At 42.2% G+C, this 27,973-nt stretch overlaps 1 protein-coding gene and 1 long non-coding RNA gene across 4 annotated transcripts; one reads left to right on the forward strand and one right to left on the reverse strand.

Moving 5' to 3' along the window:
• Positions 1-1,431: 1,431 nt before the first annotated feature.
• Positions 1,432-6,763, reverse strand: LOC128421343 (uncharacterized). The gene is made up of 3 exons (XR_008332290.1): positions 6,281-6,763; positions 3,005-3,370; positions 1,432-2,350 (listed from the first exon to the last, which is right to left on the reverse strand). It is a non-coding gene; the product is annotated as an uncharacterized LOC128421343 (long non-coding RNA).
• On the forward strand, positions 6,217-22,264 carry EIF4E (eukaryotic translation initiation factor 4E). Of its 3 annotated transcripts, none has more exons than XM_053404011.1 (7): positions 6,217-6,341; positions 10,449-10,555; positions 13,789-13,884; positions 14,697-14,760; positions 15,418-15,531; positions 17,710-17,849; positions 20,397-22,264. In XM_053404011.1, the coding sequence occupies exons 1-7, from the start codon at positions 6,324-6,326 to the stop codon at positions 20,509-20,511; spliced, it is 654 nt and encodes a 217-aa protein (XP_053259986.1). In that variant the 5' UTR covers positions 6,217-6,323; the 3' UTR covers positions 20,512-22,264. The 3 variants fall into 3 exon arrangements, with proteins under 3 accessions (XP_053259986.1, XP_053259985.1, XP_053259987.1); XM_053404010.1 differs by lacking the exon at positions 6,217-6,341 and adding an exon at positions 7,898-8,100; XM_053404012.1 differs by lacking the exons at positions 6,217-6,341; positions 13,789-13,884 and adding an exon at positions 7,898-8,100.
• The last annotated feature ends 5,709 nt before the right edge of the window (positions 22,265-27,973 follow it).

Here is a 27,973-nt window from a genome sequence, read left to right on the forward strand (position 1 = left end):
CAGGCAGAGGGCCTTCTCGGTAGTGGCGCCTGCCCTGTGGAACGCCCTCCGAGCAGATGTCAAGGCGATAAACAACTATTTTACTTTTAAAAGACAACTGAAGGCAGCCCTCTTTAGGGAAGTTTTTAATGTCTAATGCTGTATTGTTTTTAATATTCAGTTGGAAGCCACCCAGAGTGGCTGGGGAAACCCAGCCAGATGGGCGGGGTATAAATAATAATAAATAATAATAATAATAATAATAATAATTTATTTATTTATTTATTATTACAAAGGTTGTGCTCCACCACCAATCTCTGCTGAGCAGTAGCAAAATTCCAGGGGGTTTCCGGTGCTCACGCAGGATCGTTTCCACTGGGAATCAAGGAGCAATAAATTAGTTTATCGTACACATATTTACACCTGGGTCTACTTTGGAAAGAGCTCAGAGCATTACATCTCAAGAAGGGCTTGTTCCCCACAGCAGTATAGTATTGGAGTCCAAGGCATCCTGCACGCCATCTTTGTGCCTCTGTCCCAGCCTGCTAAGATGTAGACTTGGATGTTGCTTTCCCTTGATGTATTAATGACTTTGTCATTTTTAGCAACTTTTACCCCAAGTGAGGCCCTGGCCTGGAAAGGAAGCTTAGCCCGTATTTTTCTACTGTCCTGGTGAATCTTCCCTTCAGAGTCCCAAATTCTAGCATTTTATTAATTTCTAACATTCACTAACTCTGTTATGGGTGTCTTGACACCCCCAAACTGTTACTCCATATCTGCAACAGTATATATTATACTGTTGCAACCACCCCAGGGACCTCATGGTGAAGGGCAGGTAAGAAATACTGTAAATAAATAAACAAATGGTTTGTACAGATTAGATGCAAACGTAATGTATAGAAAATGTTGTGAAGCATTAAGAATGCAAAAATACATAATTGCACTGTCAAAAGCAGCCTCCAGAACAAGTCATCCAACCCTCTGTACAGCATTACGTTTCATCTTCCAATGAAAATATTAATGACTTTGGCTCCAAGCCCTGAAATATACATAGCCATACTCTTCTAGTTTTTCACAAGAATTTCCACAAAATGAAAAAATAAAGAGAAAGTTCACAGAAAGGGGTGTATCTTGAAGCCAAATTAAAGTAGTGGCATTCAAACTCCATCTTGTCAGTTGTAACAGGATGCTGGCATGTGCATAATAAAACATATTCTTTTTTTTTGTCTAGTCACTAATAATAGTTTAATCAAAAATACATTGGATAATGGGAGTACATCAAGAACAGGATGTATTCAACATCCCCCTCCCATTCCTTCCACATTTCATGAATTATGGATATGTAGACTATGATTCAGAGGTGCATATCTGTTTTCAGATCCACTCATAATTGGGTTTATTATATAGTTCCCCTGCGAACCGTTTCTCATACATGCATACTCAGAGAGAATATAAACAGCTGCAATTCACTTTATTTATTAGAATGTATAAATGCTTAATATTTTACAAATTTCTAAGGGATATACAATATCAAAAACAAACAATAACATTCAACAAAATGCAAACTGAAACCAATAAACACCAATGTGAAAGTATATAAAAGCAAATTAAAACAAAAATTCAGGGCAACATTTACCTAGAAGGAATTATCTAAATAAAGATTCATAGGGTCCAGATTTTAAGCTTCTCCCTTCCCATGTACTACAATCTTATAGGGCGGCTCTGCTTTAGATTTCTTCATTATGTAAAACCAGACTGGTTTCTGCTAGAAGCAGGGCCTTCACTGTGGTGGCAACCACATGCCAGAACACCCCCTCAAGAGGTCTGCCAGGCTCATTTTAATAAAAGGTTTTAGGGCAACTATAAGCACTGTGTAACGACTGTGGTTGCGTCTTGTTTGTGCCACTGCTTGTATTATGGATTTTTAATTGTATGCCACCTAGAGGTCTCTTGAATCAAACTGGCATGATACAATGAAATTATACCAGGATGGAAATGACTTAAGGGATGAGATGCTCAAGAGGAAACTATAAACCCTGATACACTGTTGCTTTTGTGAATGTAAATCCTCATTGGATCATGACCACAAACTCCACGAGAGTTTCACGAATGCTGCAAATGCTCCTGATAAACCTTCCAAAGTGATAGAGCTCTAATAAAACACTCATGGTTCAATTGCTCAAGGGGCAACAAGAACTGTCTAGTTTGGGTCAACAGTGTACAGTACATTCATTTGTACTAGTTTCACAGCAAAAGCGAGTAGGCGGATTCCAACAAAACTTAACCTTACTTAGGAGTAAGCCTCACTAAACACAGTAATGCCTGCTAGTAAATTTACAGAAGATTGCATCACACCACTGTCTTATGCATACTTACCGTATTTTTCGCACCATAGGGCGCACCGGACCATAGGGCGCACCCAGTTTTTTGGGGGGGAAATAAAGGGGGAAAATTATTTCCCCCCCAGGCGCGGGGCTGGGGCGGGGGAAGCTTCCCCCGACCCCAGCCCCCAAACAGGCAGCTCTCCGCAAGCAGCGGGACCGCTCCCGCTGCTTGCGGAGAGATCCGCGAAGCCTGGGCGCGCTGATCTCAGCGCGCGCAGGCTTCGGCATGCAGGCAAGTCTCCGCAAGCAGCGGGACCGCTCCCGCTGCTTGCGGAGAGATCCGCGAAGCCTGGGCGCGCTGAGCTCAGCGCGCGCAGGCTTCGGCATGCAGGCAAGTCTCCGCAAGCAGCGGGACCGCTCCCGCTGTTTGCGGAGAGGTCCGCGAAGCCTGGGCGCGCTGAGCTCAGCGCGCGCAGGCCTGAGCATGCAGGCAACTCTCCGCAAGCAGCGGGAGCCCAGCGCTGGGCTCCCGCTGCTTGCAGAGAGGTGTGCGAAGCCTGGAGAGCGTGAGGGGTCGGTGCGCACCGACCCCTCTCACTCTCCAGGCTTCAGCGAAAGCCTGCATTCGCACCATAGGACGCACACACATTTTCCCTTCATTTTTGGAGGGGAAAAAGTGCGTCCTATGGTGCGAAAAATACGGTACTTGGGGGGAAAGCGCCACTGAATACTGGTAAAGATTTAGTTGTGAATCCTGTTCAAACCAATGGGACTTTAGCTTCGCCTTTCCAACAATAATAATGGAATACAATTCTTCCTAGGCTTGTCTTGTCCCGACGCCTGCATAATAATACGTATGTGAATAGATCCCATCCTTCATTGTGGTTCAGTCCAATCTTGTCAACAGCATCTGCTCACCTGAAAATCCGATGAATAAATCAGTTGTTCCCCAACAACATGAGCTAGTCTTAGTGTTTCTAAATTGATTCTAGCAGTTCCAAAATGCTTCATGCAATGATCTGCATAATACAAATGTCTTCTTTCCAAACTTCCAGTACAAACAGGCACTATGAATAAATGAATCTTTATTTGTGTCAGCCATCGGCCATAGCAGTAAAACAATGCGATATACAAAGAATAGAAATAAAAAGTCAATTATATAAAATACATTTTAGAGTTTTGAATCAAAAGTCAAATAGTGGATCTTATTCTGATTGCCCCAGCTAAAATCCTTGCAACCTTTGCTGTGAAATAGGCACTATGTTTCCATGCTGCAGCAACATCACCAAGACTTGCAGTTGCATAAAATGCATTCCTAGTATACAGGGAATTGGGGGAATCGGCATGCCTTGAAAATTTCTGACAGAAGCAAGTATATTTTTCTTTTTTCACAGTTGCAGTCAATCAATATATAACTTTATGACCACTCTTAATACATTGTGACTTCTACCTATTGGTCCACTGTTAGATTTTAATTCTTCAGTGGAAAGCATATTGATGAAGTTTGTAAATTAAAATATGCAAAAGAATATTACTTTTTTTCCTCCCACCCCAAGGGCATTTGAAAATAAGTAAAGGTAAAGGGACCCCTGACCATTAGGTCCAGTCGTGGCCGACTCTGGGGTTGCGGTGCTCATCTCGCTTTATTGGCCGAGGGAGCCAGCGTACAGCTTCAGTACCTAATAACTAATATAATATCCTCTTTTTAACTAAGGGAAGCCAGAGCAGATGATCACTTTGGAGACAAACATGATTTTCAGCACATCTACCAAAAAGCTGGAAAGTGCTAAATTTTTATTTGTCCAGCTTCCCCCACCTCCAGGAAAAGACTTGTAAGTTTTCAGCCCTGCCCTGATTCCTACATAAGAGTTTAGAAGTTTAGAGTCCTATTTTAATGTCTGTTTTGAAAACAATCTAACTACACAACACCCACTTCAGTAAAATGAGAACCTGACCAACAACAGTGCACTGTCAAAGTAAATTGATACAACCTTCCAGCAGTTGACTTGAAACCCAAGTGCTCGAAGAAGCTCTTCTTTACATACCAACCTGCCTGGAACTTACTCTAATGGGTTTTACTCCTACATAAATGGGATTAAGATGACAGTCTTAATGTTTTAAATAGATGAATAAAAATAAAACATTACGTTTTAGGGATTTCAACTGATTGTTTCCATATGCTTGGTTTTGCCATGGAGAGCTTGAGGTGTCATGCAAAGCAATTGACTGGCAAATTCCACAAAGCATAATGTGATTGTAGATTATAACTCTGGTTATAGTCACAGTGTGGCAGAGCTACCGCTTCCTAAATCCTGCTACTTTGCTGTGGCCAGGGCAGAAGCTGGAGCAGCAACTTTTAATGAGAAGGAATTTGGTGGTCAATGGGAGGCAATTAACTACATCGACTTCAGAGCTAGGGTAATTCAGGGCTCGTTGGGGGGATGTGTTAGTGAAGGGGATTAGGATCCTTGGATTTCCCTGGCATACCCCAGTTTTGCTTCACACACCAAGTGGAATACTGCCAACAGGGCATCTATTTTATGTCTCCAGTTTTCTGGAGGTATATCTGGAGGCCTCTAGCAGGCAAAAGACTATTCCACTGGCCTTCCCTACAAGAGAAGTCCTTAATGTCACTTTCAACAGCCCCTCAGGCCAGCTCTGGCAGGCTTTTGGATGGCTCTCTTAGATATGACTTTAAAATGTGATTAAAATTGTGGAAGAACCCACCTACCAAGACCCACTTCTGAATTACACAAATCTGTCCTAAAGTCAGGTAGCTAACGTTGGTCTGTGTTTTAAATGACCATTAGTGCCTTTCCCCTGAATGGAACACATTGTTTTAAGGGTTTGATGATTAAGTCTTCCAAGTTTGCAGAATGCTTTTCTTTTCTAGCAAGGAGGTTTTAAAAAGTCGATTTAACGACAGATTGCCTTTGATTGCGAAGCAGAGTGCCTCATCTCTGAAGGATGCCAGCATTCTCTTTAACTATTTGTTTACGTATTACAGAGTGTGGAGAAATATCCATGGAAATGCCAACAATTACCCTACCCCGCTCCCCCAGCCCCTTGCAATTTTCATCTTCCCATCTGGCAAGGGGGCAGGAAAAATATTATTTCTGCAGATGAGCATCCCTGTTCCTCAGTTCTAGGGAGGCTTGTGTTTTAAGGTTGAGAAAAGAACCACCTTAAAATAACCATCATAGAATGGTAAAGTAGGAAAGGACCATGAAGTCCAACCCCCTGCAATGCATCTTTTGCCTGAGAGTAAGTCTCATGTGCTACCGACTGAGCTGTCTATAGCATTTCAGTGCATTTTGCTTGTTTCTGGCACACAGATCAAGGCAGATGGGCTGCCTCGTCCGATTAGACGCCGCAGGTCGGTAAATTGTGGGATAAATGTGAATATTTTTCTTGCGTGTGGAAATGGTGAGGCAGACGTGCCGGTGGATTACTCGTCTGTCGCCCACCAATCAGATTTTGGATGGGGATGTGAATGGCGGTGACTTGAGGGATGAGGAGGGGCTTGCATCACACATGCTGACACCTCCATGACAGAAAGGGGGACAAGCGGCCCATCCGGCCAAGACTCAGTGGCGAGACGCAGACAGATTCTGCAGTTGCCGCTTTCGGACTCTAGGGGTCACTTTGCCGTTCCGAGGAGCGCCGCCTCAGCCTGACATGCCCCTGTCTGCCTTTCCCACGTGACTGTCTCTCCTGAAAGGGGGGGGCGGGGAGGAGGAGGAGGAGGGGAAAAGGAAGGAAGGAAGGAAGTGGGGGAAAGAACTTCACCGGAGACTACAATTCCCAGAAGCCACCGCTTCACCTTCCCTCCAGCCTCCGACATCGACCCCTCCCCGCAGCGGCCCCCACCCCACGCACGCACGCGCCGAGCCGCCAAAACGGCCGTCGCCCCCACGTGACACCCCGCCGGCCAATCGGTTTCGAACCTGATTTGTTATCCACCTCCCCCTTCTTACCTCTCCCCTCCCCTCCGCGCTTGTACGATCAGAGCGATCTAAGATGGCGACGGTGGAACCGGTGAGTGTCCTCGTTCCCGCTTCCTCCCACTCCGACCCAGCGCCTTCCTTCTCGGCTTCCGGAGGGGCCGGGGAAAGGCTTGGCGGGGGCCAGAAGGCGACCGTGGCGGAGGGAGACTATCCTAGCAGAGGGGTAAAAAAAAGAGCGAAGGAAGGGAAGGGGCGGCGGCCTGGCAATGTGTGTGTGTCTGTGTGACGCGCGCGCGTGTACGGCGAGCCGAAGGTGCCGGCGCGTGCGATGAGGTGACTCGAGGGGAGTAGTCGAGCCGGGGCCGGAGGGCGGGGGAGAGGAGAGGAGGGGCGCGTGGCGGGGGGGGGGTCTAGGCGGGTTCCGAGCGCGAGCCGGATTGTGCCGTCACAGCTTGGGCGGGGGCGTTGAGGGGCGGCAGGGGAGGGGTCGCGTGAGGAGGGGGAAAGAGGAGACCCGAGAGGGCCCGTGTGAGGGGAGGGAGGCGGGCGAGAGCGTGTCCTACGGGTGGGGGCGAGGACCTAACTTCTTCGTTTTTGGCGTGGTCGGGGGCGTCGCGTGCCGGCTCAGAGGCTCCCGCCGCTTTCTCTCTTCGGCCGCCCCGCTCAAAAACCTCTCTCTTTCTCCTTCCCTCGTCAATTCTTGCCCTGCTAGGCGCCACACGGCGCCGTGGCACCTCCCCCATCCCCACGTTTCCCTCAGCGGCCTATTCCTCTTTTAGGCTGGGGCTGAGGCCGGCTTGCCTAGTGGTCGCCGCCTTCTCTTTTCACACCCCGAGAGCGTTTCGTGCCGCCCCCGTCCTTGAGGTAGAAGACGCCACCTTTTTTCGGGGGGTCCCGGGCCTAGTATGCGCACGCCGGCCGCTCTCGCCTTCCTTCTTTCACACCAGTATTTCGCAAGGGAAACGTGGCCATGGGGCGCTCCTTAAGATCGGCTAGGAAGAACCAGCTTTCGGATTCCCCGGACCTCGCCTAAAGCCCTTGGGAATCAGTTGCTTGCGAACGGAAGACTGGCCCAAAGTTTAGCTGCTTCCATACAAATCACCCCCACACCTTGGTGTCTGCTTTCTTTTTCTTTCTCCCTACCCGACACCCTAGGTTTACACATTTGTCGTGACCAAAAGATCGCTTAAATCGTTAATTTCAAAACAAGAAATTGCTTTGCTTGTCACTGCCACCTATCCGAATGTGGGTGGAGTGGTAACGTTCAAAAGCAGGATTTGGGGGGGGGGGTGGAGGACTATGACAGCTCATTTAGCAACATTTGTGCTGGGGGAAACTCAGGCTATGAGCCAAGTAGCCCTGTAAATTGGTTCTGACACTGTATATATGCAGCAGCAGCAAGTTAAACTTGTGTCTTAGAATAGCAACCTTTTATTGAAGGACTGAGTCTTGCCTGGCTGTAGCATGAATTCAGTATGCCCCTCTGCAGTTGCCTTTAGGAAAATGTATTCTATTGCTAACCTGATTTTCAAGAGTAGGCATAGTTTTAAAATGTATTATTTTTCTTAGTCCATACACATTAATACAAGCTGCTTCCTAAGCATCAAAGAAACAGAATAACTATGGAGTGATCCATAACTCTAATAATCTTAAGTACCCAAACACTTTTGAAAGCTCATTTTCTGATATTTCCCAGTTTTAACAAGTTCCTCATTTTTGTCAATTTCCTCATCGTCCAAAGCACAACTGTATGTGGGGTATTTGAAGGGGGCTTGTTTTAAAGTACTATATTTTGCAAGGTATTCACCACCATGATTGAAAACCTTTCTGGACCATGTAGTATTGGAAGGGTAAGTATTCAGTCTTTAGTTTTGTATCTGTAATGTTTTATGCACCAGCACTAATTTTGTTGCTGGTTGCCGCAGTTGGATATGAGTAACTTGGATTCCTAGCTGAAGAGATTATGACTATATGATGTGGATTGTTCAAAGGCATTCTTAAGGAAGAGTGTGATGGGCAGATTAGAGCATGTAATTACAACAAAGAATGCAGGTGATAAATAAGTGTTTCATCAGTACCTGTGCTGGCAGTGTCAAATTGCTATTTTCTGTTTACTAATTTTAATTGACATAGTTTTGAAGACCATGTGTTAGTCAGGAGACAGATACTTGGATTATCTGGCAATTCAGCATGATTTGACACAAATGATTTTAAAGTTTTATTGTCATAATTGGCTTTATTTTTTAAACCATCTTCAGTTTCTAGAAGTAGCTTCCTTTCAGGTTCAGAATCTTGACTTGTTGAGGAGTGGTAAAGTTTAGCATTGCCTATCGGCTTCCAACGCACTATAAGTAGAATTGTAGAAACTAGTAGTAAGACCACATTTCTTGGGACTGCCCAGAGTTCTTGACTCACTGGATTGGATTCTTACTTAAGATAGGCTGAAATCAATGGGACCTAAATTATTTATGAGTAAGTTTGCACATTGATTTCAGTGGGAACAAAGATCAAATAACCTAATATTGATCCAGTCCATTGTGTCTCCTGTCTCTGTGTAGTCTCAAATTTACTAAGGTCCGAACTTGTAGCTGTGTATAGTTTTAAGTTTAGTAAACAGCTTTCAACATCATATTGCCAAGTCTTGCAAATTAGGATAGAAAATGGCATAACAGAACCCAATAATTACTTAATCCTGCCATATTTCCTTATGCTGGGGCAGTTAGGGGTTAAGAGAAGCCAGTGTGATATGTTGGACTAGGATCTTGGAGACCAGAGTTTGAATCTCCACTCAGTCATGAATCTCACAGGGTGACCTTGGGCCAGTCACATTCTCTCAAGATACCTCATTGGGTTCTTGGGAGGATAAAATGAGGAGATGGAGAACTCTGTACTCCATCTTGACTTGCTTGGAAGAAAGGTGGGATATAAAAAGAATAAATAAAAACAAAGAAATAAATGTTACAAAGCTTTAAAAAATCTAGCAGAGCAGCAGTGGCACCACTGAAATTGCGAATTTAATTTACAATTGACTCTCAACTTAGGCATGTTCACCTTATGCAATTACGACTTTACATGGTTCATGGCTGTCTAGTTGAAATTGCACAAATTAAACAATTGGCAGAGTTTAAAAGCTCTTTTTGTACAGGGTTTTCCTAACGCGGGAAGAGGTTTTACGCTCTACTCCTTGCTTACTGGACTCTGGGAGGCTCTTGCGACATCTTGCCAAAGTTTGTGAGAGAACCTCCTAGAGCCCAATAACCAAGGCGGAAAACGGGGGGGGGGGGTGTAAGACCTGTTAGGCGCCAACTCTGGAATTTAAGACTGCTTGTACAGGGGCAGTTTCAGCGGGGTGTTTCGACTAAACAATTTTTTTGTGTATGTGTGCCATCTGTGGAATGTAACCCCCTGTACAATATACAAATGGAGTATGTACTACATTATGACCAGATAGGGCTATCTGTTATTGAAGAGGTACACTGGTATCATTGTTCAAGAGCTTGTCGCCCTTTGGACAAATTCCTTGAGAGTTAGGATGAAGCCTAATTGCAATGGAATCGACTATGTGATGTTCACTGAGAAATAGTAATTATAGTTTGCTTTAAAAAAACAAAACAAATGTCATTGTCTTTTACAATTTTAATGTTTTATTTTTTATAAACCACTTGGGTGTTCTATTATAATTGGTTGGTGTATAGATTTTGTTAAGTAAAGTAAATTGATGTTGCATTGTGGAGTGACATTTCCACACATTTAGAAATCCATAGAGATCCTGAGCCAAGTTTTGATCAGGGCCAACCCACCCATAGGGCAAGGTAACCTGCCTCAGCTGGCAGGATCCACAGGGGCAGCAAATCCCTATGTAGATCTTCACTCATTCTTCCTTCTCTGGCATGGAAAGGGGCCCCATTTTGGGGTTCTCCTCAGGTTCAAAATGTCTTGGGCTGGCCCTGATTTTGATAATCTGCTTTTATGTACCTACAACTGTGTGAGAAGAATACCCTTGTCCTCCACATGAAGAAGCTATTCTAACTCTAATGGTACAGTGTCCACATTTGCAAAATCATGGTCAAATTCATTATTATTAGGAGTTGAAAGTATATTTGGATGTGCTTATCCTGCAAAAAGGAAAACCTATGCAACATAGTATTATCAGAATAGTAAACATGCAACAAGTCAATTTTGTACTTTGTTTATATAGGAAACCACTTCTAACCCTCAGACTTCAGAAGAAGAGAAAACCGAGACACCAGCAAGTCAGGAGGTAGTCAGTCCTGAACCATACGTTAAGCACCCATTACAAAACAGGTGAGACATGTTTCCTCTGAACAATATAATAGAATATTATAGCTTACAGATATGAATTACATTTAAAACATTGTTTGCAAATTCCTGTGAAAACTTGTTTTACTGCAATTTTTGACTAAAGGATTAAAATAAAAATCTAACCTTTATGATGAACTAAATGAGTATAAAGTGGATGTATTTCAAGAAATTGTAAAAGGGGAGCCTTCTACCTTTACAACCATGCAAACAAGATTGTAAAGCAGCTGGGATCTGGCTTGTAGTGCACACAATGGACCTAACCTCAGCAGCATGGCTTGAATTTGGTGATAATTTAAGTGTGCTGAATGCAAAGGAATAATCAGGAGCATAGCTTACATTTGGTGCAGTTGGGAGTTGACTGACTGCTGATCTCCAATAACACTCCTGATTGCCCCTTGGAAGATGCAACATCACCTGTACCACACATGATGTCATATGGCGTACGGTGAGCATGGCTGGGGAAGAATGGCCCTGTGGTTCAAATTAGGAGTTCTGTGGGCAGGAGGTTCCAGACCCCTGGTGTAGAGCTTTGAACAGCAGTATTGCTGCATGATAAATAGCTCTTGTTTCAAACAGGACGGAAGAGGGGCAGCCCTGGAAAGCACACTTCAGTTCTGTTAAAGCAGCAAAAAGAACACTGGAAAACCAGTTATGAGTTTCTAGTCTATGCAGCCACAGCAGGTGCTGTGATTTTCCAGGGTTCCATTGTCTCTTAAGACAGATGGATGCCCACAACATTTCATAAAATCCTAGAATTGTAGAGTTGGAAGGGACCTCAAGAGTCATCTAGTCCAACCTCCTGTGATGCAGGAATCTGAAGTAAAGCATCCATGGCTGGTGGCCATCGAGCTTAAGAACCTCCATGTAAGGAGAGTCCCAAGGGAGTCTGCTCCACTGTCAAACAGCTGTTACAGTCAGAAAATTATTCCTGATGTTTAGTCGGAATCTCCTTTCTCATAACTTGAATTGCAATACCTCAGCATTGCAGATAACACTTCTACCTTCCTAGAAAGCTTTCAAAGGTTCTAGGCTGCTCTCGCACGTGTTTCATTTGAACCAAGTTAGAATCTGCTTTGACCTTTTCTGAAGTAATCTTTTCAACTTTTAAAATATGGGCTGCGTTCTGAGGACTGCCTTTGTTTTGTTTAAGAAGACTTTTATACTGCTTATAGACCAACTAAGTTTGTTCTGGTATAAGCTTTCGCGTGCATGCACACTACTTCAGATACCAGAACAAACTTAATTGGTCTATAAGGTACTACTGGATAATTTTTTTATTTTTATTATTTTTATTTCGACTGCATCAGACCAACACGGCTACCTACCTGAATCTTTTATACTGCTTAACCATCATAAACAAAATATTTATTAATAATACTGATAATAAAATTTTTGAAAGTTATATTTCACTTCATTTAACTGTGAATGATTAAGGGAATAGTCTTCTTATTATTGATGTCCATTTGACCTACTCAGTGCCTTAGGTGAGAACGCAGTTTTCATAAGAGCCTGGCTGGATCAGACCAAGAGTTGGTTGCCAGCAAGGCGAGTCAGATACTTCTGGGAAGTCCAGATACAGAGCATATAGACCACAATCCGATCCCATTGTTTACCCCTTAGCAAATACTATATTGTCTCTTAAGTATTACAATATGTGGGTTTACAACTAATCATATAACGTGGCACTGAGAGGGTTGTAACATAGATATCAGAATATGATGTGTTCATAGCTTAAAACACATACGAATGTGTAATGAAATCTGTGCTTTTAGAATTTTAGTGGCTTCAGTTTACAGATTTTCTTGTTTCAGGAGATAAACTGCTAGGAGCAAGGGACTCTACCTTTTTTTTAGTCCATTGTTAATCCTGCTTTACGATTTTTCCCCTTCCTTTTGCTGAAAGACCTGCATTGCTGCAATTTCCTGACACTTTTAAGATGAGTTACAGCTGGTAAAAGATACGATGGTGCTGGTGTAGTGTTAGGTTCTCATTACAAAAATAGGTTGCTTCCCCCAAATTTCTCTAATCAAATCTCCTTGTCCCAGGTCATTGTTCCTGGGTATTCTAATTTGGATAGCTCAGATATTTCTGAATGTATTGAAGCTCTGTTGCATTTTCAAGAGTAGTTTAAAATAGCACACCCCAAATAGCTCTAGTGAAATAAGAATATTGATATTGCAGTCCTTGAGTGGTTGACTGAGTAGAATGTATAACTTCACAGAACAATACTCTGCAACTCTTCAAGTCTGTTGATTCTATGTGCTTTCTGAAGTTTTGCCTAGAGCAGTATCCCCATCCAAAGAAGTACATATATAGCAGCTGCACTGTGCACAAAGCACTTCTTTTTAAAGCTAAAGTGGTATTGATCAGTCAGTTAGTGAGAAGCAGCAGCAATGGTGGACTGAATCCAGTCTTGATGTACCTGATCACCAGGAGTTTACATTTTTAGACACTATACATGCAGCCCTGACTTTTGGATCAGAGAGGGTAACTTGCACAAGGTAAAGGTAAAGGGACCCCTGACCATTAGGTCCAGTCGTGGCCGACTCTGGGGTTGCGGCGCTCATCTCGCTTTATTGGCCGAGGGAGCCGGCGTTTGTCCGCAGACAGCTTCCGGGTCATGTGGCCAGCATGACTAAGCTGATTCTGGCGAACCAGAGCAGCGCATGGAAACGCCGTTTACCTTCCCACCGGAGCGGTACCTATTTATCTACTTGCACTTTGACATGCTTTTGAACTGCTAGGTTGGCAGGAACTTGCACAAGCAACCTCTAGTTGTACAGATACAGAAGCTTACTGCTCCCCATGGAATGCCACTAACTAGGTTGAGGTAGATAAATTGTTCAGAAAGCATGCTTCAGATTATATGCTTTACTCCGGAATCTGTTTTCAGAAGGAGATTGAATTTTGGAAATAACAGTATTTATAATCTCCCCCCCTCCTTTCTTTCTTAGGTAAGCATTCATTATATCTAAATATAAATATTGGCCTTCCATCAAATTCTTTCTCCGTCAGCTTTGCGATCTAGAGCCTCAGTACTTTGCCCAGTTCAGTGGGATCTGAAAATTAAACCTGTGGGCATTCTTGCTATCTATAATTTTCTTTCCTAAATTTCTTATGTGCTGTATGATTTTTCAGTCCTTACTATTCTTAGTCGTAATAGGACACTGGGTAATAAAAGATAGTAGCCTAACAAGAAATCAATATTTTTTCAGGTGGGCGCTCTGGTTCTTTAAAAATGACAAAAGTAAAACCTGGCAAGCAAATCTTCGTCTGATCTCAAAGTTTGATACTGTTGAAGATTTTTGGGCGTAAGTGAAGCTTCTTAGATGCCGGTCTCATTCATACTTGAAGTATTTCTTTATAGTAATGTGTAGCTTTTTAAATCAGCCTGTACACTAGCTCAGAGCCTCTGTGGGAAGGTTTATACTGCATTTTTCAAAACTCAATTAAACATGAAATTTGAATTTCCCCCTTTCTGTTCATTATGCAGGATGACATAAGGAAAAAGAGGGAACCTAGTAAGTTGAATGAAAGGGATCTGGCAAATACCTTGATTTTTTAAAATTGACAGATGAAGCACAATTCAGGAAAATCTCTGCTGGCACAGACTAAAAATCCTTCAGAGTTTTTTAGTAGAAAAAGTAGCTGATTATGAAACTAATTAACACCAACATAGGAGAACTTTAAACAGTCAGCTTCAGTACCTATCAAGTATTGGGGACTCCTATGAGCTATGCTTATTAAGTCAGGATTACTAACCTGTGACAGACCAGATGTTGCTGGACTACAACTCCTTTCATCCCTGACAATTGACCATGGGGCTGATAGGAGTTGAGTCCAATGGGAACCACAGGTTAGCAACCCTTGTCTAAACATTTCAGGTAATAAAAATGCAGAAGCAATTGTCTTACATTGTCAACATTCCTTATCTTATACACATGTGACTGGATTTAATTTTTAATTATTCCCCCCCATGCCGTGAAATTAATTGTTGAGAATAAGTTTATATTCCTAATTAAAGCACCTTAAAATTTAAGATGCTAGCCTGATTTATCGTGGTGAAATCTGCACTTCTTGTGATAGTTCACTTTCTTAATTGTGTTTTGCTTTTTCCAAATAGGTTATATAACCATATCCAGCTCTCTAGTAACTTAATGCCCGGTTGCGACTACTCACTGTTTAAGGTATGCAGAGTAAACTTAAGTATTAGCTTGTTAATTATTATGAATAATGTTACTAGTTTTGGGTCCCCTGTCTTAAAATGTCTTAAGATTGTATGTAAACCACACTACCCCACCTCCACAGAGTCTAGTATTTCCTTGTTGCACATTCATAGCTTGACACTTGATTTCTATAATGTGTTCAGGCACACACTAGTGAACTTTGCTGTTTGAGTGAGGTGTGAATTGCTAGTCTTAAATGTCTCTGGGCTGCCTTGCCACACACTGCCTCTTTCCATACTACTGTCTATAAATGAAATCCTTTTTCTAGTTAGTCCTGAAACTTCTCTGGCAGTAGGAAAGTCTTTCCATACATTGGTTGTATCCAACAAAGTATTTCCACTAGCACAAAAGCAAGAGGCCTTTCCCCACCCCAGTCTACTGCAGTTAACTGGGGAAAGCCTCAGAACAGAGGGGTCCTGTTAGGCAGTTGGAATTTCTTGCACCAACAGGATAACATAGTTGGGTACAACCCATTGCATTGCAGGTGGTATTAAGACAAATGAGTTAAAATATTAATGCCATGAGATTAGCTGGGCTCAAATGCTGCATTAAAATGGAGTGATACTGCGTTGTGCATCATATAGATTTATTGTTTTCTGCTCAAATTTCACTTTTTAGGATGGTATTGAGCCCATGTGGGAAGATGAGAAGAATAAACGAGGAGGACGGTGGCTAATTACACTAAACAAACAGCAGCGACGAAGTGACCTTGATCGCTTCTGGCTAGAGACAGTAAGTTTTTTGTGCTATTTTGTCCTGCTTAAATTTGAGAGATGAACTGTTCCAAAATTCCTGAAGGGAGGAGGCATGTTGAAGAACCCATCAGTTGCCACTTCTATGTACCTGTGAGTGGTGGTGTAACAACTTGTGCAGACACTATGTCTGTCATGGTTAGACCATTAGCTGCTCAAGGTGTAATTGGTTCCCTAGGCATTAAATCCAGGCTCGTTAACATGGCCCACCCCAAGTATTTGTGAAGCTTATGGGATCCCTGGGAGGCGGGGAGTTGTGGGGAGGTGGTAGTGCTAATTCTGATTTGGTGAAGGGGAATAGATAGGATTTTCCCCTTGCAATCATAAACAAACACCCCAAAATGGCACTGAAAACTATGCAACAGGTAGAATAACTGCAGGACAAATAGGACAACACATCCTGAATTCTACTGAGTATGCCATAGTACAGTGGTACCTCTGGATGCGAACAGGATCCGTTCCAGAGCTCCGTTCGCATCCTGAAGTGAACGCAACCTGCCTCTGCACGGGTCGCGATTCACTGCTTCCGCGCATGCGTGCGACGTCATTTTGAGCGTCTGCGTGAGTGGCAAAACCTGGAAGTAACGCATTCCATTACTTCTGGGTCGCCATGGAGCACAACCCAAAAATGCTCAAGCCGAAGCTACTTCAACCCGAGGTATGACTGTACCTATTTGTAGACCTTTTAGACAACAAAGGAAGTTGTTCATCATCTGAGTAAAATTGTATCCTGTTGGGATGCTTTTGTTTTGAGAGGATTTGTGTTGTCACATGAGGGCTTAACAAAGTGGAAGGAATTTGCAGTTTACTGTAGACTTACTCTTGCATTTTTGTATGTGGATCCCAGCCCTAAATTTGCATTCCCTGGCTCCTGATATCTGAAAAGGAGCCCCTCAGTATGAGTGGCTGCTTGCATGGAGCACCCAGTAGCACAGGACTCCTTTTCAGAGGTTGCTAGCCATGGGACACAAAATCAATGGTGGGGCCAACATGCCTCCTGCTTCAACATGTGCATTCCTTACATATGAGTAATCTGTAAATAGGACTTGACACAAATTTGTTTGGTAGTTTTCTGATAAATCACTCAGGTCTCTGACTTGGTTGTGACAGAGTTCTGGCCCAGGGTGTCAGAAGGTGCCTCTTGTTGCAGTTACATAGATTATTTCGGCCTCATTTGCCTTGGGCAAATTAACATTGTTTTCAGGGTTTTGAAGAACGCCACATCTTTAGCTCCATGCCCATTACATTTGGACTTCTTTGTATTTTTGATGCAGTGGACCAGTTTAGATGGCTAGTAGGGATATTTGGTCTGGCTCCTGAGTAATTTGATTTCTTTCTCCATCCAAGGGTCCTTAATTGTAGCTCTGCTCTTTCAGGTTGACAGTGTGGTGTTATGTGGAGCTCAGTTTATTGCCAGTGGTTTCTAACATATAACTGAAGATGCTGAGAGTTTGGAACTGATTGCCATCAATACCCTGATACCACCCAGCTCTTAACTGAACAACTACAAAAAGCTATCTCAATTCTAAATCTATGGTAGATGAAACAGACTGGATTTGCATCTGGGCAAGAAAGAGTACAGTGGACCCACCACTTATGCAAGGGTTCAGTTCTTGGGGTTGGTGCCCAAAGGCAAAATTGTACAAAGTTGGGACCGTTTGGAACTGCTCACCCTCTGCCACAAGGCAAAGGGTTGCATATTGGGCCCTGGGAAAGTTGCAGGAGGGCCCTAGAATGCACACATGACCTGCCCAGTATGGGAAATAAATGGAGAGCAGGGAACAACAGGTTTTCCCCACTCACCATATATTTATTTACTTTTCCTCATCTGTGTACGGTTCTGATAAGTAAATTGTGTATAAGTAAATTAAGTCTAAGTTGTGGCCCACTGTATTACAAACACAGGTTGATCTTAGTGGTAATCTCATCAGGTAAGATCCTGTGGATACACAAATCGGGGATTGCCTGCATTGTTCTTCAGATAGCCGATGTGTGGTGTTCTCTGGTTTCCTGTCAAAGACAGTTGAAAATTCTTTCATATTATTGGTTATCTTGGAGTGTTGAAGAGTTTCTTGTCTTATGTAGTGTTCATTATCTTCCATTCATTTGGTTGTCTTTTTCTATTTAGATTGTTTAATGGTCTATTACTCTTTTATAGCTGTTGTGCCTTATTGGAGAGTCCTTTGATGACTACAGTGATGATGTATGTGGAGCAGTTGTTAATGTTAGAGCCAAGGGTGATAAAATAGCAATATGGACTACTGAATGTGAAAACAGGGACGCTGTTACACATATAGGGTAAGTTATGCTGAATAAACTGCAGTATACTGTCTTCCTAAGAATACCCTACATGTAGAGCTGGTTCAGACATCGCTATAAACCAGGCAGAAGGAATTACTGATCTGTGGGTCAAATTAGGAGCCTTACAAGTCCAGCCATGCCGACCCATTGATCACCTGACACCATATGACAAAGGTGTGGGATTGGTAAAGATATGGTGACAAAGGAACAATCAAGAGACTTTGAATATAGTCCCAATTGTTCCTTTGCAGCAGGGCTTGAGCATGTCCTGCTGATGGCTGGCAGACTCAGGTCCTCTTGACACCATGACAGCAGGTTATTTACAAGTGGGTGGATTTGCCTGACAGTCAAAAACGGCCCACAGAGGGGTGGCCACTTCTTGACCCAGCCCAGTGGACAAAAGTGATTTCCCACCTCTGCTATAAACCATGGCTTATTGTGATAGGAACAATATGTTGCAAGGCTTGAGCACAGACACTTTCCAATTCCTCCAGCATTACTCCAAGGAGAAGATCAAAAGCTTTTACTTCAGGGTTTTTTGTTTTTTAAAGAAAGGTAGCTTGGTTTGTCCAAATCCAACTAACTGGCTAATATTGACGATGGTTTGCAAATTTCAAAACATGTAATATGAAGTTTGTTTGTTTCCAAAAAAAACCATAATTAACCACTGTTAAGTGTATGGATGTAATGCTAAACTGCAGTTAATTGCAAATGGAAGCAAGAGCATCCCATCTCCTCCATGGGCACACTAGAGAAGGAATGGAAATGTATAAGCCCCAAACTTATTGCAGCTCATTCCCATCACAGTAAACCATGACTTATCATGATGCCTACACTGTTCCACTATGTGCAGCCTAATCTTATACATTCTCATAATCTTTACTCAGAAATCTTACTGTTCAGTGGAACTTGGTCTCAGGTAAATGTGTGTAGATCTGCAGCCTGTTTCCATTGATACCAAGGATAATGAAGGAAATTGAAACAACTCCATCCTCTTGGGAAAGTTCAGCTGAAACTGTTACTCTTTCACAAGTATGATGTAGTGGTTTGTTTCTGGACAGTTTCACAGTGGGTACTAATCTCAGTTGCAAAAGATTGGAGATTATAGTGTTGCTTAAGCATGAAATATACCCTATGACTTTATATTCTGCATATTACAGAATGATGAGGTTTAATTCAGAGTATATTTAAATTCTATGAAAGTATATTAAATCCATTGAAGCCACATGAACATGGATTTGGAAATACATAGACTTTGGAATGAGTATTTATTGAAAGGAAAACTGCGTGATTGCAAACATCTGCATTTATCGTGCATACAGCATATTGTCCACTATTGGACATACACTTACTTACTTGTAATTGCTGTCATTGAATGGGTTGAATAAATCAAAGGTGTTCTGTAAAGTTAAGACTGGCCACGTTTCTCTGAAAATAGAAGTTTTGTGTCAGAGCCAATAAAACTGTGCAAATGTTATGAGATAGCTGTGGTCATGTCAGGAATCAAACATTATTTTGGCTGCAAACCTAAGCACCCTTACGTGGTACAAAGGGACTTCTGAGTAGGCTTATGAAGCAGTGCAGTTAGTATTGGAATAGGATTCTATTTTGAGAACTGCACTACAATATGCCTGACTTACAGCTGTATGTGTTCTAGTGAATGAATTAACTTTATCTAAGCCAGCTGGAGGGTCTGGACCCCCTAGGTTACGGGCCTGATTCAAGGTGGGTTGCAGCAGTAGCACAGTCACCATGCAAATATGGTAAAAGGTTAAATAATGGGTTCCCAGATGCTTATTTGGGTTAAAACTGAGGCCTGGGTCTGAAAAGCTTGAAGATCCCTGATCTCGACAGCAATCTCAGTCCAGACCTCCAGCCTACAAAATGAGACCAGCTTCCCATTATTCAAAGGATGTAATCGGGGCTTTCTCATCTGTAATTGTTGTGCAGAAGATGAAATTTGGCAGGTGTGCACATTCACCTTTGTGTGATAAGCTGCACTTGCCAAACTTCCTTCCTTAATGTAGCTGTTAGTGGCGATAGAGTTTTCTGCCCCCTTGGATCTATTTCTGCCTTTTTCCTTAAATAGCCTAAATGAGATAAATAAAATGATGCTGAAGTCACAGCTGCTTTCAGCCTTAAGGGGGGTGGGCTGTGAGCTGCCAGTGGGAGACAGATGGTTTTAAGGGACATTCAGCCTGTAATAGCCTTTCTTTGAAAGTAGAGATAAGTCAGAGCTTACTAAAAAAAAGTTACAAGATAGTGAGTCCTGGTGATTCATTATGGATATAATGAAGAGCAGTTAGATTTGTCAGATGATAGCATCAGTTATTCGGCAGATAAAGTTGAAATGGAGAATATGTGAAAACAGTATGAATTGACTGCTGAGATGTTTGAGATTTTTATAACAGCCAATTTAGTATTTAAAATAATATAAAGCTCTCTGAAATTTTTGGATTTGAGAGCTTTCATATGTGAAGCTAGCATCTTGTTCTCTTCCGTTGAATACTATTTAAACAGATATTTTATGTTTTTATTTCTCAGGAGAGTGTACAAAGAAAGGTTAGGACTTCCTCCAAAGATAGTGATTGGTTATCAGTCCCATGCTGACACAGCTACTAAGAGCGGCTCCACCACTAAAAATAGGTTTGTTGTTTAAGAAGACACCTTCAGAGTATTTCATAGGAGACTGCGTCAAGCAATCGAGATTTGGGAGCTGAACCAAAGCCTCTATATAAAAGCAGAGTGGACTGCATTTAAATCTGATTTCCATCTAAATGTTGCTAAATTTGTGAAAGTCTCATTTGCTTTTGTCTTGTACTTCTGTGTTTGTTTTTCTCCCCCATTTTTGGCTGAAGTAACCTTTATCCAATCAAAGAATTTCAGTACATTTGCCCACTGAAACCATAAAGGTCTCCCTAGCCCACTCTGTGATGCTTCTTAGGAAAGTAAATATTATATTAAATATATCCCAAAAACAGTGCCATTTCTACAGGGGAAGAAACTACTACTTTTTCACCTTTGCGTTGTATGCAACATGTTTTGCTGGTTTGAAAGAATAGTATGATGCATACATTTTTCTAGCAAATATTTCTTTATACAGCATTGTCTTTGCTGTAATGGATGCTGATGGCTGCTAGATTTAATTTATTGTTTCCCTCTCTGATAACATTAGTGATATTCTAATTTCAGTTCTTGCTCATGTAACATTGGTGAAGGATCTATCTGGGAATATGACAAAAGGTTTAATAAACATTAATTTTGTGCATTCTTTGGTAATTATTTTGTAACATCAAAGCTTTGCTACGAGTTTCATGCATTTCAAGTCAAATCAGTGATATGTTTGTGTGATTTCCTGAACATAATTGTGGATTTTTAAAAATGTAACACCATAATTACATTCCTTACTAGAAATAGTATTCCTGTTTTTTGTATCTTATGCTGTATTTTAACACTTTGTATTCCTTAGGTTATATTTTGCTTTGGTTTAAGAACAGCTCGAATAGAAACGCAGTCCCATTCATATTAAGACAGTGTACAAAACTGTAAATAAAATGTGTACAGTGAATTGTCTTTTAGACAAGTAGATTCGTCCTTTTATTTCATTATATTGACTTGTTTTGTACTACTACTGATAAGGCGGTCTCTATTGCGGCCTCTGTAGTAGGCGAGGTTGAGCCTTAAGGTAGCATTTAATTCGAGTTGTGCTAGATTTTAATAGATAGTGTTATCTTCAGACAGAACTGCATTGCAGTGACTATATCTTAATTGGATATGTTTGTTTAACTGTTCAGTGAATTACATTGCTGTTTGGGCAGCATGCTCAGAAATGGAATAATCTAATGGAACATAATAGCTGAAAGCTGGCCTGCCACTGCAACAACAGGAAACAGAAAATCTGGAACTAATAAACTGGGTGTCAGAAAATGAGCAAACTGTATTTACTTTGCAGAACTATGACAAAATGGCTTTCTGGCTCTGGAAGTGGTGGCTTAGAGAGTAGAAGTTTGGTACCAGTTACCACACTAAGTTATGTTAACTTTCTCAGTACTGTACCAAAATACAGGCCATGGTAACTAGATGGTACAGCCATTATTGCACCAAGTAGGAGTTCTGAGGAATCCTGGGAGTGTATTTAGCTGACAAAAATATGAACATTTTGATATGAAAACTGTCTCTAAAACAGTTCTTCTGTTATGTAGAACTTCAGTTATACTAAGGTTGACATTTGCCGCGCTTACGGTAAATGTCATGGTGGGAGACCTTTTCCCAGATGTGCTGGTTTTGCCTTTTGGTTCTTGCAGGCTATCCAGCATGAACCCAAGTAGCCTTTTGTATAAAAACTGATACTGTATTATTGCAGTTAATACTACCCCCTCCCCTGTAATAAATGGAATCACTCTTGTATTAAAGCATATGTGGTGTGTAATAATGTCTAATGCTATTTGACACGATGAAATGACAGAGTTCCTGGCCAAAGTTTTACTGTTGCCAACTAGAGTGATTGGTCTGGAGGTCTGTAAGGTTTTGTAAAAGTCATGCTTGTCAACAATCATAGGACTGGATCTAACAAGCTTTGGATTTGACTGCAAATCGAAACCATGCTTAAAGCAGGTAGCCCCCCTCTGTGGGTACAATTAAATCACGATGCAGGAAATAAGTAGCTTGGATCAGTGATACTTTTAAAAAATCAATAATAAAAAGCCATATTATGGAGAGAGGGATCAATTGGATTGAGAATGTGGTGCGGAGAAGGGGTTAAAGTCCCACCCCCCTTTGCATGATGCTGTTCTAATTGAAAGTGCCCTCCTGAACCTGCTATTTGCCAGGCGGGGGAGTGAGTGACCTTGCAGATACCGTACTAACATGCTTTCCCTTGCAGGACAGAAAACATGTTTTGAGGGAAGTTAATTAACAAAATGTCATGGGGAGACAGTTTAAAAAACCAACAGCCCTCAAGGCTCCATGGTTCAAAATTGCCTCTCCTCCCCCACCCACCCAAAGCAAGGGTTGTTAAAATAATAAGAAAAGCTATGCCATGTCTAGTTGTGTTCTGGGTTGGTTGCTGGTCTCATAAGTGATAGAATCCTAATTTACAGGTTTCCCAAATTTTGAGCGTAGACAATTCTTGCAATCCAAAAGGAGTAAGAGGAGGGCAAGAACAGCTGTGCAGTGAAACTGCATTTGAGTATGTCTTGAAAGGAGAGTGGGAGATATGCAAACAAGATTTTTCAGATGTCTCTGTGTGGGTTGCACAGAAGTGCATCAAGTGGTCTTCCCATACTGGCACTTGGGAAATAAAATACCAGATTTTCATCTAGTTGCAATAAGTTTGGGTAATCAACACAGAAGTGGCAAGTCCAGATGCTGGTGCTGGTCAGCTTGTGGAGAATGGGTGTGTTGAAAAAAGGTCCTAACCGCCATCGTATTTCTCCTTTTAATTCTACAACATCCTGTAGAGGGCTGGGCAGCCAAAAGGAGCACTGGTCTTTGTGGCTGGAGACCTGTGTCTTCATATCTCATTTCTCTCTCCAAACCCTCTGATTTCTGCCACATTCATCCAATATCTCCTTTTCCAGCCCCTCTTGTAAATATATTCTGCATTCAAAATCTAGGAATAAAAGCAACATAAAATGCAAAGTAGTTTACTGAGCACATCCCGGATTCTGCTGAATTACAAAATATATGTCTTGTGATCTGTTAATGCTTTATGCTCTGTTTTATGCTCTGTCATCTAAGTAATCTGGTTAGCTGTCTTTATTATTGGTGGGTGGGGGGCGTAAGAGATGTACAAAATTAAAAGACCAGTCCTAGTACAGACAAAGATGAAGGCAAAATTTCTTAGTGGTTCAGTAGGTGTGAATTTGCACGTTTTTACATCTGCAGCAACTGGTATATTCTTTCGTACTCCTGTTACCTGAACAGAATATTTGAGATGTTAAGTAATTAATAGTGATTTTTTTAAATTTATTTTTTAAAAAGCACTCTACCAATCATCTAGCTGCTGTGATTCTAAGTAAAATTGTTACAATGAACCAAATCACTTCCCACAAGTTTTGAAGCAAGGTGGCCCATAAATAGGAGCTGTGGGGCAAGCAAGACATTGGGCATCTTCCTAGTCTCCTAAAGGGAGAGAGGGCATGTAGATTTGAGTTCAGCAGTGGTGATACAGCGTGATTATGTTGGATGGACATACGCATGTCAAAACTTCACTCTTGCCTGGAGAGAATGCAACCTACTGTACAAAGAGAAGTGTATGTTCCATCTATTGCTCCAACCACTTTTGCCTCTGCCCCTCACCTGTGACTGAAAAAGCTTTCCCAACCCTGTTGCATGCTTCCTCGTAACAAAGATATTGCCTGGTGCTTCTCCTTGATCTGCCAGAGTTGGTAGCACTATAGCAAAGCCTAATCCCTGATCAATTTCGTAGGGAGGCGGGAATACCCAGCATAGTCTTGGCAGAATATCTAAGGCGATAGCCTTCTAGAACAGGCAATCCCTGAGGAACTCAGGACTGCAGCCATTTAGAGAATTCTCAGACAGGTGTCTGAAGTATTAGGAAATAATGAGAAAGCAAATAACTGCTGTTTGTTCCTAGCAGTCTCTTGGGAGAGATGCCATAACTAAGGTAGAGAGAGGCCTGTAAACATCTAATAAAACAAGATGGCAATTAAGAAAAATGCTGGCTCCACAGCATTGTACTGGTGCTTTTATTACTGGTGCTAAAACAAAAGCTCTCTAATTTGCAGCCACATTTCAGTCACTACAATAAGTGTAATATTTGGCTTAGGAAGCTGCAAGAAGGTATAAAATGTTTTAAAACATCCTGAACCTTCAATACATAAAAATATTTCTTTAAATGGTGTTTCTTTTAAGGGCCCTGCCAGAAAGGGGGCTTAGAATCCTAACAAATGGTGGGCTTGCATATAATCCATCAGCTGTGTTAAATGTTAGGCTGGCTGTAGATATTTAGTAGAATGCGATTTTCAAAATGCAAAGAAATCAAAGCAGAAATCCCTTCCCCCGCTTTTAATATTACGTAGAAGGGAAAAAATGGTTTAGGGAAACTTAATACCAGCCTTCTGAAATGTCACAACACTTGCCACCCAAGAGAAAAATACATAAAGAGAGCAGCAGGGATCATGTAAGTTGACCTTGGAAACATTATAAATCCCAGGATTCTTAATTACACAGTTTAGGGTAATTTTGTCCCAGGGGTGTCATCTTCCTCGTGCCCAAATGCTCCCAAGGAGTTTCTCAGATGTGTGTGGCAAATATTTTAACTCGGGAGGAAAAATACTGGTGTCAGTTTAGTGCAGTGTGGGAAACAGTACAAGGGTTATGTGTGGTTGGTAAAGCTGCCTGCCCCCCCCCCCCCTTGCACACACACACACAGGAAACCAAAACTGGCTGGACCAAAACTGGAGAAGCTAATTTTCAATGTGAGATACTTCATCTCCTTTCAGAGACTGGGAGAATGTTGTGCAGGCGGCGAGAGAACTGTAACCTCTTGCCTCTTAAGCAAACCTGGCTAAGGAGCATGTGTTTGCTTTCGGAAGCAACACCAAGGGCTGCAACAAACGCAACACGGGAGATCTGTCGTCAGCTCTCCCAGTCTGCTTTTTCAGTTCAAAGCAGGTAGGAGGTGCAGCAGTGGTGCTGGGATGGAGGATTGGCTTCACATTGTCCCTTTCATCCCATTTTCCAGATCTCATCACCACTCCCTGATGCAGCTACTAACCATGCAGCTGGTGGGGGGGGGGCAGTGTAGAGAGAAAAAGCAAAGAGAAAAGTCTGATTTCTTATTATTTTTCTGCAGCAGATGGCAGGGAATTGGATTGGGAAAGAAACTGGGAAGGACCTCCAGAACCTCCACTTTTTCTGGAGGATCACTCCCCAAATAATTCACTACTGTGATTTTTTTTAATGATTTTTTATGCTACTGGTGCATGTGCCATTAAACTGCTTCAACAGAGCATGAGGCTCTTAATTTCAGGTTTGTGGGTTCGAGCCCCACATTGGGCTAAGTGACTCTTGGGGTTCCTTCAAACTCTACAATTCTATGGCTCTATGGCAAGTGAAGCAGGGCTCTTTGTGTTGCAGATTGAACGCAGGCTGGCTCTACACTGATCTTTTAAAAAAGCTAAGAAGAAATCCCATTATATAGCTCTCAATGCAATTTTCCATTGACTGCTCTACAGCGCCCCCTGGTGTCACATTTTTATAACGCATTTATAACATCACAACTCACTAGTGTAGATTAGTCCTGAGTGTCCTGCTCGTGGTTAGCAATGGTATTTCTTGTCATCTTCTCAGAAGGTGCACACCATACCAACTTTCTTCTCAAAACAAAACACCAAGACATTGTCTTAAGTTGGGTGAAGCACCTTTTCTGAGATTGGGGGTTGCGTTCCCTTCACAGGCAACATTCTGGCTGCATAACAGGCATGTGTTGGGCAATTCAAAAGTGAGCAGGGCATTGGATGTGACTTTATACATTAGGGCTGCAGTCGGGGGGCAGTTTATTCCATTTTCATGACTTCTCCCTAACTGGTAAGTTCTACATTTGAGCTTCCACATGACGCAAAAGCAATTTCTGGAATGATATAGTGTAAATTTGGTGCTCATTTTCATGTCCTTTGCTTCCAAAAAAAAAAAAAATCTTTGCAAAGAAGATGAAAATGAATGCTAAACTTGAGCTGCATTCCACTATATTTCTGGAAGTGGCTTTTCCATTGCTCAAATACAGTAATCAACAGTTAGGGAAACGTCATAAAAATGGAATAGACATGAATGCAGGCTATTCTATTCAAGCCATGCAAAGTCAGAGATTTACGTTCAGGCAAGCAAGAGGCATCGCAGTTTGAAGACACATTTCAACTCAGTAAAGACACTCCACAGTGTTTTTTTCTCCCTCTGCCCTTGCCAACGATTGGCAGAGAATCATAAAATTTAGAGTTTGAAGGTACCCCAAAGGTCACCTCTCTTTAGTGCTCAATCGGAGCTAACAGGAATTTGAGTTTTCCCCAGATTGCCATTTGTTCTGATAGATCACTAAAGAGCGGGTTTTCCCTTGGAAAGAAGTGGGGCAAGGAGAAAACTCCTTGGACCCATGCTTAGAAAGTGTGGGTCAAGCGGGAAACTGCCAGGACTTGTGCTTTCTAAGCACAGCGCATGAGCCCTGTATTTTATATATTTATAAATAAATAACAGATCAATAACTGCAGTCACCTGTGTATGACAGCTATGTAAATTTTACAATTTTTTATGTACTCTAAGCTGCCCAGAGTGGGGAAACCCAGCCAAATGGACGGGGTATAAATATCATCATCATCTAGTCCAACCCTCTGCAATGCAGGAATCCCAACTAAAGCATGTGGACCCTGCAAGGTTGTGCAGAAGGGAATGAGGCCCTTGAAATCAAAAGAGTCCCCTGCGCCTGGACAGCATCTGCTCGCCTTCAGCTCTGCGAGACTCTGGATGCTACACCTACAGCTCAGGAGCTGCATTTTTGGATCACGCTGGCACAACCTCATAATAAAGTGAATGGCTGCAGGCCAAACCTTTTCTGCCCCCATCCTGGTGGCAAAAGGAAAAGTGGTGGAACTCTTAAGACAGCAGGGGGAGTGTTTGCCAACAGAAGCTGTATATACTGATAAAATGCAAGCTGACTTGTCCAGATAGCACCGATGCACAGCTGTCTGCAGCTGGCATCTTTCCTGCAAACAGCACCCTCCTTTCTTTCTCTGGCAGCTGTTATTGGGAGGGAGTTCCCCCCCCAGCAGCTGTGGATGAGTTCCTGGAGAATTTTTTTGTTGAAAACAATAGCAAACAAATGGGGGGGAATGACGGGGAATTCATAACTTGTGGGTGATACTATATCCAATCTTGGCCCTACTTAAAGTAGACCAATTTAAATCCATGAACATGGCTAACTTTGGCCCATTAATTTAAGTGGGTTCGCCCTGAGTAGGACTAACAGTGGATACATTAATTAGCTTCCATTTGTTGAGTTAAATAGATCTGTTCATATCTTGATGACGGTATCTAGTGACTTTAGATAAAATATAAAGAATAGTATAGAAGGCACAATGGAACCCTCCATGCAGTTATTTGGTAGT

Source organism: Podarcis raffonei, chromosome 9 (assembly GCF_027172205.1).
Source record: "Podarcis raffonei isolate rPodRaf1 chromosome 9, rPodRaf1.pri, whole genome shotgun sequence".
Classification (NCBI taxonomy): domain Eukaryota; kingdom Metazoa; phylum Chordata; class Lepidosauria; order Squamata; family Lacertidae; genus Podarcis; species Podarcis raffonei.

Excerpts from the sequence above, each read along its gene's own strand:
- EIF4E (XM_053404010.1), top strand. The coding sequence starts at position 8,062 with ATGATTGAAAACCTTTCTGGACCATGTAGTATTGGAAGG. Across the intron at positions 13,885-14,696 it reads ACTGTTGAAGATTTTTGGGC|GTTATATAACCATATCCAGC; the intron begins GTAAGTGAAGCT and ends TTTTCCAAATAG. Across the intron at positions 17,850-20,396 it reads GACGCTGTTACACATATAGG|GAGAGTGTACAAAGAAAGGT; the intron begins GTAAGTTATGCT and ends TTTATTTCTCAG.